This window comes from Mirounga angustirostris, unplaced genomic scaffold (genome assembly GCF_029215605.1).
Source record: "Mirounga angustirostris isolate CCGP_5_RB_7025 unplaced genomic scaffold, mMirAng1.0.hap1 SCAF_5, whole genome shotgun sequence".
NCBI classification, from domain to species: Eukaryota; Metazoa; Chordata; class Mammalia; order Carnivora; family Phocidae; genus Mirounga; species Mirounga angustirostris.
This window is the reverse complement of record NW_026991713.1, coordinates 7350108-7362653: the sequence shown is the minus strand read 5'-3', so window position 1 is coordinate 7362653 and position 12546 is coordinate 7350108. Positions and strand designations below refer to the sequence as shown.

The 12546-nt window shown below is 52.7% G+C and overlaps 1 protein-coding gene across 2 annotated transcripts in view; it reads left to right on the top strand.

Moving 5' to 3' along the window:
- The window catches only part of ACO2 (aconitase 2), a 57215-nt gene that overhangs the window by 38457 nt on the left and 6212 nt on the right, over positions 1–12546 (top strand). For both annotated transcript variants that reach the window (XM_045872442.2, XM_045872441.3), the window contains 6 exons: positions 3441–3533; positions 7686–7844; positions 8071–8221; positions 9438–9542; positions 10517–10608; positions 11640–11745. In XM_045872442.2, coding sequence (XP_045728398.1) covers positions 3441–3533; positions 7686–7844; positions 8071–8221; positions 9438–9542; positions 10517–10608; positions 11640–11745 — 706 coding nt within the window. The remainder of the gene's footprint in view (positions 1–3440; positions 3534–7685; positions 7845–8070; positions 8222–9437; positions 9543–10516; positions 10609–11639; positions 11746–12546) is intronic.

The following is a 12546-nucleotide window of genomic DNA, read 5'->3' as shown; positions in this document are numbered from 1 at the left end:
ATCCTTAATCTTCCCACATTTAAAAGTATTTTTTTGTGGTCATTTTTCTGTTCTGCTAGAAAAATGTTGCAGACCGGCTTCTGGTACAAGAGGGTGGCTTAAATCTCCCTTCCTACCAGCCTCACCTGTGCGCTCACTCGCGCTCTTGGCCGACCCCCAGGACCCCGGCAGGGAGGCAGGCGGATGGCGTTGCTGTTCGTGAATCCCAATCGGCTGAGGCCCTGTGCAGGGAAGCCCCCCTGTCTTGAGTGCTGTCCCTTACTGATTGGCCTCCTTGGGGGGCTTTCTTCTGGGAGTTTGCTTCATGAGGTAGAAACGGGTGTATGCCACATGGAATTATTTTTTTCCTTGAATTCCTCCCAGCCTTCCTTATGAAATCAGATTCCTGCTCCTTCCCCCAGCCTCTGCTTGTGGTAACCTTTGTGTGTGCCTGCTCTTGACCACAGCGGGTCTCTGCCAGCTCTGGACCTCCACCCTTTTTACCCCCTGCACTGGAAGTGGGTCCCCCTCTTGGGGGGCTGTTGGCAGGAGCTGAATGCTGGCAGGGCTGCCATTGAAAGTGCTCCAGCTCCCAGGGTCAGCAGAGCTCCCAGAGCCTCTCAAACCCATGGGAAACACTCCGTTTTCCCACTCGAGCCCTCTCTTCCCATCCTGGCTTGTCAGTCTGGGTCCTGGCTGACGGTAGCTCTTTTTCTACTCTGCTGAAAGAGCCCAGCCTGCTGGCCAGAGGTTTCCCTGTTAGCAGCAGCCGGGGTGGAATGTTACAGGGGCCCCTGCAGTGCTGGGAGCTGGCCGTGGCCAGGAACAGGGTCCTCTCCAGCCCTGGGGATGACTGCCCGCTGCAGGCCACTGCCTTCAGGGTCTGGCCCTCCCTTTACTTTATGGGTTCAGAATCTACCTTCTGGAGATGAGATTCACAGGATCATAGGATTTCAGTGTTTATTGAACACTAATGATGTGCTAGGAGCTGTGCTAGATCCTGGCGATACAGTGTGAACGAGATGGGGGCCCTGCCTTCGTGCATCTTAGAGTCTGATAGGGAGACAGTAAACCATCACACAAGCAGGTAATTGCCGATTTGGTTATATCTTACAAAGGGGAGACCTAGAACTCTGTGAGAGTATAAGAAAAGAAGTCTAATTTATTTTATTTTATTTAAAAGATTTTATTTATTTGAAAGAGAGAGGGTGCCTGGGTGGCTCAGTTGGTTAAGCGACTGCCTTCGGCTCAGGTCATGATCCCGGAGTCCTGGGATCGAGTCCCGCATCGGGCTCCCTGCTCGGCAGGGAGCCTGCTTCTGCCTCTGACCCTCCCCCCTCTCATGTGCTCTCTCTCTCTCATTCTCTCTGTCTCAAATAAATAAATAAAATCTTTAAAAAAAAAAAAAAAGAAAAGAAAGAGAGAGACACAGCGAGAGAGGGAACACAAGCAGGGGGAGTAGGAGAGGGAGAAGCAGGCCTCCCGCTGAGCAGGGAGCCTGACACGGGGCTCAATCCCAGGACCCCGGGACCATGACCCGAGTCGAAGGCAGACGCCTAACAACTGAGCCACCCAGGTGCCCCAAGAAAAGAAGTCTAATTTAGACTCTGGGGGGTAAGGGACAGCCTCTTGAGGATGTGACATGTAAGTTGAAACCAGCACAGATAAGCTGATACTAACTGGAGGAAGAACATTCCAGGCAGAACAGTATATATAAAAACCCCAAGGCAGGAAGCAACTTGATGCATTTGTGCAGTTGAAAGGAGGCCCGTGGAAGAGAGGGTGGTGTGAGGTGGACGGGGGCAGGCACAGGCGGGGCCTTGAGGGTCACGGGCACCATCCTGGGAGTCCCCGAAGGGCTTAAGCAGAGGAGGGTTATGGTCAGATTTACATATATTTGTAGAGTCCCTTCGCTTGGGGATCAGAGAGACAGAGTGACCTATCCGGGGTCACACAGCCAGAGAAGGCTCTAGGCTGAGTTCAGGCCAAGACTGCTACACCATCCTGTCCCCCTTTGCCACCGCCACCACTTGCCCATACGTAAGAACGCGTACTCAGACACACAACCACTCCTCCTGCCCTTGGTGCCAATGTTACAAGTGACTGATTTGAATAAAAAGCTGTCGTAGTAATGATTAATCGGAGAGACCACTCCGGGGGCCCAAGTTTTTTGTGTGCTGTTCTTTTGCCTGGGGGTACCCAGTAGGCCTCAGAAGGAGGCATGGCTGGTCTGGAGTTTAAATGAAGGAGGCTGCGTGGTCTTGAGGGTGTGCTACTGAGGGCCAGGGAGCTGACAGTGTGAGTCCCTCTGCCTTGGAGTGTGGATCTCCCATGCCCAGAGGCCAGCATGTCTCACTGCCTGGTTCCTCTTTTGGGACTCTGTGCAGTCTGCCCTGGTCCCTTCCCTTGTGTCACTGGAGTCTCCCCTGTCCAAGAAAATACCGTGTTTTCCAGGTAGACCCTGACCTCGTATCACCTGCGCTGGGAAGCCTTCCCTGCCCACTGAAGAAGCCACCTTCCAATTCCAGGCAGAGTGGGCACAGCCCGTCCTGTTGTGTTGTTGAAATCTGCATTCAAGAACATGGCCCATTTGACAATCTTTCATCTGGGGCCCATCAAATGTATTACCAAATATTGAGCACCTAGCATGTGCCAGATGCTGGTGTTCCTAGATATCCTCTTCCTTATGAGGGAGGAAGCTCTATTTTATATTAGAACGTAACTCTTTGGTTATGTGGGTGCACAGGCCTGGTTTCAAACCCTGGGATTTAATTCAGGGATCTCCAGCAAGTTATTTCATTTTGAGACTTTGTTTTTTGCATCTGTAAAGTGGCCTTGATGACAGTACCTTCCCTCTTTCGTGGGACGGATTGTGAGGATGTTTAGTGCAGTGGGCATTCAAAAAATGTTAGCCAGGATTACTGACATTGCCTTAAATGAGGCATCCGAGGCTTAGGTGGAGAAACAGCCCTTGCGTGAGTTACAGTGGGACTGGAGCACCCACTTGATGCCACTGCTTCCCTTGGACAGCCCCCTTCCCCCAACACCATATCCCAGTTAGACTGTCCTGTGGTGGTGTGCCCCTCACTGCTGGCCTTGACTGAGGATTTGAGTGCCAGAGGGACCCTTAGAGATGACGTAGCCAAGTTCCTTCTACAAATAAGGAAATTGAGATCAGGGTACAGAAGGGACTTGCGCCAGACCCACTCCCTGGCCAGGTGTCACAGAACTGAGGCTCTGTCTGCTCTCTTGCCTTTGTCCCTAGGCCAGCCAGCTGAGACTGGGCCAACATCCAGGCCCTTTTGGAATCATTTGTAGAAGGCCTCCAGTAGAGGGCCTGTTTTCATAGCGCCAGCATTTCAGAGTTGCAGGGTGAGGGTGGGCGGGGTGGGGGGTGAGCAAGGGTTGTTCCAGACACACACTGTGTTACTAATGCTCTGGTTATTGATTTGTCTCACTAGGACATAAACCAGGAAGTGTATAATTTCCTGGCAACCGCGGGTGCCAAGTATGGCGTGGGCTTCTGGAGGCCTGGCTCTGGAATCATTCACCAGGTAAAGCAGGGCTTGGCCTGCCTTTCTGGGGGAAGGGCCCTTAGGGAACCAGAGAGCATCTCCTGGCCTACAGGAGCAGAAAGCCAGAGGCTCAGGGGGTAGAGGGGGGTTGTATCATTTTTTTGTCTGGCTTTTTCCCACGAGTGTTATTCCTTGTTGCATGGACAGCTGACATTTGATGGGTGCGTTCTGTGTGCAGGCACTAGACTTAGCACTTGACAGATGATAACGTACTCGTTCACCACAACTCTATCAGGTAGGTGGTTTCATTATTTGTGCCTCACAGATGAAGAAACTGAGGCACAAAGAAGTTAATCCACTTGCCCAGGGACAACTGGCTGAGGGTGGAGGCAGGATTTGCCTCCGGGAGTCAGTGTTTTGCACCGTGGGCTGCAGGCTCGCCTCCCGTCACACCAGGGGTTCTTACCCCTTTGGGCCCCTTATTCTGTAGGATGGAGGTGCCCCAGGTCACGTGGCTTTGTTAGCCAGGAGTTCTTCCGGGGTCTCCTGAAGGATGGATGATCTTTTGATGGGCGATTCTGTCTCTGCAAGTGCAAGCGTGTGTGCATGTGTTTCTAGGGAGATAGGTACTTCGCTTTCATCCAAGGTGACTAGTTTGTGGGGTGTGCACTGGTTTGTGTGTCCATTTGCCGTCCATCCTGTATGTGTGAGACCTGCCTCTTTACACCTTTCCAAGGTGACCCTTCTCCCCACCTCCATCCCAGGCCTCCTTCAAAATGAGGTAAGTTAGGGCACCTGGGTGGCTGAGATGGTTAAGCGTCTGCCTTCGGCTCAGGTCATGATCCCAGGGTCCTGGGATCGAGTCCCACATCGGGCTCCCTGCTCCTTGGGAGCCTGCTTCTCCCTCTGCTTCTCTCTGTCTGTCTCTCATGAATAAATAAATAAAATCCTTAAAAAAAAAAAAATGAGGTAAGTTAGGCTGTAATCTGACCCTGCATGCGCTCCAGCACTGCCCCACTCTGAAACCAGAACCCTCGGATCACTGCTCTGCCCTTTCGAGCCATTGCCCTTGCCAGGAAGGGACTGCCTGGGAGTGGCAGGTCACAGCTGTCTGCAGGGTGTAGAAAGCCTCTCTCAGCAGTAGGGCTAGGGAGTCAGGTGGATCCAACTTTGGACTTTGATCGCGAAGGGCACCCCAATCCAAGGGTCTCCCTTTCTACCCCATCAGAAATACCCAGGCCTTTTTGGCAGCTCCTGGGCAAAGTTTGGGGCTATGAGTGATGGCAGCTCACAGCTGCCCCTGGCCACCAGCTAAGTGTACAGCGTGATATATTTTTTCCTTTATTTTAAATTATTATTATTAATTTTTTTTTTTTAAAGATTTTTAAAATTGATTCCTTTGACAGAGAGAGACACAGCGAGAGAGGGAACACAAGCAGGGGGTGGGGGAGAGGGAGAAGTAGGCTTCCCGCCGAGCAGGGAGCCCGATGCGGGGCTTGATCCCAGGACCCTGGGATCATGACCTGAGCCGAAGGCAGATGCTTAATGACTGAGCCACCCAGGCGCCGCTTAAATTATTATTTTATTATTTTATTTTTAATTTTTTTATTAAAATATTTACTTATTTTAAACAGTGCGGGGGAAGGGGCAGAGGGAGAAGAGAATCTCAAGCAGATACCACACTGAGTGCGGAGCCTGATGTGGGGTTTGATCCCAGGACCCTGAGATCATGACCTTAGCTGAAGGCAGACACTTAACAACTGAACCACCCAGGCGCCCTATTTTTATTTTTTTAAAGATTTTATTTATTTATTTGAGAGAGAGCAAGAGGGAGCACTCATGCACACACGCAGGGAGAGGAGGAGAGGGAGAAGCAGACTCCCCACTGAGCAGGGAGCCAGAAACAAGGCTCCATCCCAGGACCCTGGGATCATGACCTGAGCCGAAGTCAGACGCTTAACCATTTGAGCCGCCCTTGCACCCCTATTTTTCCTTTAAAAAGAAAATTCCCATGAAGCATGTGATCTCTGTGCAGCTTTGATTTTTCTCTTCCCCTTGATGTCAGGCCATCAGCAGCTTTCATCCACCATGTCTAAACCAAACCTTAACCCCTTTCCCTCTGCTTTGAATGTCCTGTGCCCAGGCCGGGCACATCCTTCCTCCTCCACATCTCTGCCTTTTGGTTACCTCTCTGAAGCCCCCCTGCCCTCCCTTGTGCGCAGCATCAGAGCACCCTTATGTGATCCTCTGTGGGACCCCTTCACGTTATGATCCCTGTATGTGCCAGGACCTTCCGCACCAGAGCACGTGCTCTGGGGACAGAGACTGCACTTTACCGATTCCTCTGTAGCTCTGGGCTTGGAACCAGGTAGGTAGAGACTAGGTCCACAGTGTACACATGTGTGGGTGGATGGCTAATGTACACTCATCCTCTCCCCCCCCATCCACATCCAGCTGCCCGAGGAGGTCACTGTCACAGTCCGTTTCATTGTGACACTTTGTGCAGTCCTCGGGTCTGCACTAACCCCTTCCTTTTGGACACGGACCATGTTGGTGGTCTGCACTGTGTAGATCACACTGAATTTTGTGTGTCTGCTTTTCATGATCAGACTTGCAGAACCTTGAGGAGCCTTATATTAACTAGGTTTAAACTTTGGTTTGTGGTTGGGGCAAGGAGTCCAGAGAAATGAAACAGTTGAGCAGTGTCCTGTCCAACAGTTGTTTGTCCAGGATTTCCTCTCGGTTGGCCTGTTCTCCCAGCCAGCTGTCACCCTCCTGAGGAAGGAACCAGCCCTTCTAACTGCCGGCATCCTGAGAGGCAAGACCCCTCGCTCCTTGCTGAGTCTGCTGGGAGATGTGTATCCCAGGGCAGGGGCCCTGGGGTTTCTGTAATATTCCATGGAGCCTGTCCACCATGAGGCAGGCTGGACCATTCATGGAGCCTTTCACGTCTCTGACCTCCTTTGCCCTTCCCAACATCCGAGTGTGTGCTACAAAAGAATAAATAGAAATACTGCCTCTCACAGGCACGATTACAACTTAATACACATAATCCCAGGGGCGCCTGGATGGCTTAGTCGTTAAGTGTCTGCCTTTGGCTCAGGTCATGATCTCAGGGTCCTGGGATCGAGCCCGGCATTGGGCTCCGTGCTCGGCGGGAAGCCTGCTTCTCCCTCTCCCACTCCCCCTGCTTGTGTTCCCTCTCTCGCTGTCACTCTCTGTCAAAAAATAAAATCTTAAAAAAAAAATACACATGATCTCATTGAGTTATCACTGTGAGCACTATGGGCTGTTTCTATCTATGAGGAAATAGACCTGGAAGGTGAAGTGACTTGCCCGAGGTCCCACACCTACTAGCAGGCAGTGGGTCTGGGGCTCAGACTAAGGGCCCCTTGGCCAGGGCTTTTCCAGTAATATCCTGTGGCCTCCGATGCCTGGATGGGGGGCAGGGCTGCTCTGGGATAGCTGTACCTCCGGAATCAGATGTTTTGGGGAAATGCTCACTGCCAGCACCTTCCCAAGCTGGGAAGAGGCCCTCGATGAAGGAGCCATTTTGAACAGGAAAGGGGAGGAGGAGGAGGCAAGGCAGCATCTACATGAGCAAGTCCCTTCAATTATCAGAGCCACTTCCAGGCCTTGGGTTGGGGAGGCATTGTCTGTACTTGCTTTCAGTTCAGCAGCAGAAGAGCCCAGGGCCTGTGCTCCTGTCGGGTCTCCGGTGCTTCCTTGCAGACACTGGAGCCAGCTCCTGAAGGAATTGTCCCCCCGAGAAGCCCAATAGGCACATGCCACGCCCAGGCAGTCGGCCACGTGAGATGGGGAGCAGGTGTCAGGAGCACCTGTAGGCAGTCACATTTGTCACAGGACACATTCCTGTATCTCTGCTCGTCTGGTTGTCACCGTGATTCTAGGGTCAAGGCGGTGCAGGTGTTCTTGGTTCCATGCCGCAGACACGGACATTGGGGCACGAGGAGGCACTTGCAAGCCCAAATGAGACTAGTCCAGGACTATCGGAGCTGGTCAGGGGCCCGGGCTTCCTGTCTCTCTTCCAGCCACCCTTGAGAGGCTCTGTCCTGGAGGGGTGCCTGGGAATGGCCCAGAGAGCAGCTTTGCCGGACCCTTTTGGTCCCTACTTCTGTTCTCTGATGAGGGCTTTTAGGCTGAAGATCTTGGGGTCTTTTTTTTTTTCAGATCATTCTGGAAAACTACGCATACCCTGGGGTTCTTCTGATTGGCACTGATTCCCACACCCCCAATGGCGGTGGCCTGGGGGGCATCTGCATTGGAGTCGGGGGTGCTGATGCAGTGGACGTCATGGCCGGGATCCCCTGGGAGCTGAAGTGCCCCAAGGTGAGGAATAGGGAAGGGCTCTTTTAGCCGTGGCTGCAGAGGGGTGGTTGATGGGGAGGCGTGGGCGCCTGGGGGACCCAGATGGGATGAGGGAATAGTTCAGACTCAGACCTCTCTGAGAGAGAGGCAGGGGTAAATAAGCAGGAATGGGAATCCCAGCAGGCAGGCCCTTTTGGTTGGAGCATAACACCTGGCGCCTAATTGCTGTCTCGCTCCACCTGTTCAGGTGATTGGTGTGAAGCTGACGGGCTCGCTCTCCGGTTGGACCTCCCCCAAAGATGTGATCCTAAAGGTGGCGGGTATCCTCACCGTGAAAGGTGGCACGGGTGCCATTGTGGAGTACCACGGGCCTGGTGTAGACTCCATCTCCTGCACAGGTGAGGAGGGTGGCCATGTGACCTCGCCCGCAGCCTGTGTGGGGCCTGACGGGGCCTGTCGTTGAGCCATGGAAACCGTGAATGGCCTTCCTCCGAGAACCCATCCAGTTTGGGGACTTGGATGGACACCTAGAGGTGGGGGGTATTATCTAGTCAAGGTCCCTCAGTACACTTCAGCTGCCATAGCACTGGGCTGCCTTGGGGGACCCGAAAGGGAATGCCAGAGAGGACGGAGGTGGTGGTGGGAATGGGGAGTCAGAGCCAGGGCTTCATTCACAGAGCAGCCCCCTTCCCACATCTTCCCTGGAGCCTCACTCAGATCCCTTGAATTAGACTTAACACCTACTAGGCTCTAAGAGCAGGTAAGTAGGAGCCGGCCCCTTTTCCTCATCACTCCAGGTGAGCTGGCTTCAATGCCTGGGCGCTCCGGAGTGCAGGGAGACATGGAACAAACCTTCCAGATGGTCCAGTCCAGACCTCCCCAGGTCCAGAGGCCCCGCAGGGCTCCTGTTCAGCTGGCCCTTCTCCCCTCCAGAGATGCGGGCTCAGTCTTACAGGTAGCCCTTACTGCCACTGGACAGCTCAGTTTGGAAGTGGATAACAATCCTAGTCCCATGCCCCAGCAACCCCCTGAGACTAGTGTCCCGGTACAGTCAGGACATCTGTAAGCCTCACCGTTTCTGGGTGAGGCTCTGTGGTCCAGACAGTGGATGTCCTTCCAGTCTTATTGCTGGAAAACCTGAGACCCAGAAACATTTCCACATAGCACCGTGGTGTGGCTGAAAGGAGAGCAGGCCTGGACACCAGGCAGGTGGACCTAGACCCGAATGCCAATGCAGCACCTGCATGTGCTCTGTGGCATGGCCTCGGACCTCTCTGAGCCAGTTTGCTCACCTGCAGAATGGCCACGTAACAGCTGGGCTGGCTGGCCAGGTCAGCCTTCAGTACACAGCGGCCGTCTGGTCAGCTGAGCGGCACTGCCAGGCCCAGAAGTGGAACCCGGCTGGGAGGGGCTGAATCTTGTGTTCTGTCTGCGGGCCCTGGTTTTAACCCTGGGCCACGAGGGACAAGTCTGCCTGCTGCCACGGGATGGCTGCGTGGGCGAAGGAAGGAAGGACACGAGCTCCCCGGGGTGAAGATGTGTGTGTGCACCCAGCAGGTATGTGGGACCATGCCCAGCTGCTCCGCCCGCCTCACAGGCTCTGTTTCTCTACAGGCATGGCGACAATCTGCAACATGGGTGCAGAAATCGGAGCCACCACGTCAGTGTTCCCTTACAACCACAGGATGAAGAAGTACCTGAGCAAGACAGGCCGGGAGGGTGAGCCGGCAGGACAGTCATGTTGCATGGAGACCCCTGAGCTAAACCTTTCCCTTCGGGGCAGGGTCTTTAATCTCGTGTTTCCAGTCTGGCTGGAAGGTCCTGAGAAGCCCCCACAGCGGTGTGAAAAATTACGTGTGTGTGTTACTGTTTCTGAGTAGAGTGTCTGTGGCTCCACCAGCTTCTCGAAGGGCCTGGCATCTGAGATACCTCTGCCTTGGGATTGGAATTTAGTTCTACCTGAAAGGATGGCCAAGTCCAGGGTCTTTTTGGTCTGGTCCCTGGTGCCCCCTACAGGAAGCTCTGGAAATGACACGAATCTGCTTCTGTTTATGATTCCTGCCCAGTAGGAGGAAAACATTTGGAACCAGAACCACTTCCTCAGCCTCCCCCACAATTTTCCTAAGGTTCTAGCTTGGCTTCTTTGAAGCTCAGAGGAAGAAATAGGGCCTGTGGGAGGGATCATTGGAGCCTCCAAAGGGAGGTGAGCAAGGGTGGTTGGTGGAACCAGAAGCCAGGGGTCATGGGCAGAGCTTGTCCAGTTGCTTCCAAGAGCTGCGCACGTGGAGTCCTACCTGGCCGTCCCATCCCTCTCTTTCATTATCAGGTACCTTCTCCTTCAAAATACAGTGTTTCTCATTTCCAGGAAGCCTTCCCTGACGCTGAACCTCAGTTGTTACTTCTGTGTCCCCATGTTCCAGTCCTTCCTAGAAAAGTTCCATGTTCCTGTGTGTCTCGTATTGACACTCCTGCCGGCCCAACCACAAGCCAAAGTTTAAACCTAGTTAATATAAGGCTCATTGATAACTCCTTCATTAGATTGTGTTCTTCTTGAGGGCAGGGACTGTGTCCTGTGCCGTTTTCATTGTTTCTCCAGGGAACTGGCTCGAATGGCTGGGTGTATGGATGGGTGGATGGTCTCATGACCAGGTTCTGTCCCACATGCTTTAATCTCCCTCCCTTACTGGTTTCAGACATTGCCAAACTAGCTGATGAATATAAGGATCACTTGGTACCTGACCCTGGCTGCCATTATGACCAACTGATTGAAATTAACCTCAACGAGGTGAGGAAGGCAATTGGGTCCAAGGAATTTCTGAGGGTGGGGAGTTCAGGCCCCATCTGGGAACTCCTAGGGGGCCCTGCCTGCACACCCAGCAGGGTAGTTGGGCCTTTGGTTCCCCAGTGCCCCTGCAAACTGCTGCCCAAATCAGGCTGCAGTTGGGTGGGAGAGGAGGCTGTGGCTGCTGATTCAGAAACTGGCTCAGTTTGCCTCCATCTTGGCGTTAGCAGAAGCCAAGACTTTGCCCTGGAGTTTGCTTTGTTATCTGAGTTCAGAGGTCATGGCCCAAGATTCCTAGGCCTGGGCAGTGTTTGGCACCCTGGGACCGGCAGACCAGAGCGAGCATCTGGAAGGTGGAGGAAAGGCAGGCTGGAGGAAAGGAAGCAGCCGAGTAGACTGGTTGAAGGTTTAGGCCCTGAAGACAGTCTTCATGAGTTCAAATCCTAATTCCTGACCCTGCCACCTGAAGCCTGTGACCTTGAGCAAGTTCCTCAACCTCTTTTGGCTCACTTTATCATGTGTAAAATATCAGGTGGCCATGGGACCTGAATGCGCTAATTCACGTAGTAGTATTTGGGCACATGTATTGGGAGCCATGTGTAGGCGCTTTGCTAAGTGCTTTGCATTTATTGGCAAGTATTATTACAGACAAAGCACCTGGCTTTAAGTCTGTTTTTGTCATAAAATTGATGACAGAGCATCATAGTGTAGGAGACAATGGACTCATGATGCTGACTTCCTTCATTCCTTCCATGCTTTTGCCATCTCCTACTCTGTGACCATGAGTGACCTTGAGCAAGGCACGCCATCTCCTTCATCTGCACAGTGGAGATAATATGAGCCTCACAGGGTTGGAGGGATCCCGCAGCTGGTGCGTGTACAGAGCCCACCACTCGGGTGTTTCTTGGGTTTGAGCTAGAAGTCGGCCTCCCAGGTCCTCTGTGATTACCTGGGGGAGTGGAAGCAACGCAGCCTCTGGAGAACAGTCTAAGATTTCCATACTACGATTGGTTCTCTCCCCTTTGTTTTTTCAGCTGAAGCCACACATCAATGGGCCCTTCACCCCTGACCTGGCTCACCCTGTGGCAGAAGTCGGCACCGTGGCAGAGAAGGAAGGATGGCCTCTGGACATCCGAGTGGGTGAGTACCTCCCACCCTGTTGGCTTCACAGGTTGCGGGACCAGGAGGCCTGCCCAGGGCTGCAGATGCCTGCCCGCGCTCGCTGTGGGCACTTCCTACAGGTACCAGGCACTTTCTGGAATAGTTTGTTTCTTCTTTGTGGTTTTTTAAAAAACTTAGTTTTTTTGGTAATACCAAAAAGAAATACATGCTCTCATTGTAGTGAATATTCACAAACAGGTGAATTTTCAAAACTCCTCATCTTAACCCCCAACCAGAAACCAGTTCAAGGAGGTCCTGGAGGGGTTCTTTCTGCGTACGTGTACATACTGACATGTGTCTACTTTTGTTTTACAAACATTTCATCAGCCCAGCCCTGTTGCTTGATTTCCGTTCACATGCTTTACATGTACGGACACACTGGCATGTCATGATGACTGGCCCCTGTCACCGGATGGTGTGACTGGAGCGTGGACCACAAAGCCAGGTGGCCTCGGCTTAAATGTGGCTTGGGTACTACAGAGCTGGGCGACCATGAGCAAGTTACATTACCCACCTGTGCCTCGGTTCCCTGTCTGGAAAACAAGGGTGATACTGTGTTTACCTGTAAATGTTGGAGGGGCGGCAAGTTAACACGGTGTCTGGCGTAAAACATTGCTGTGTGTTTTCCCTCAGTGGTCGAAGCAAATGTGCAGAAACGGTGGTGGTTTCATTAGAAGCAGATTGCTGAACTGCTGAGTGAAGACTATCTTGAGGGCTATCAATAATATGCCATCCAGTCTTCATTGACTTTTTGAATAACTATCACAGACTTTTAAAAAA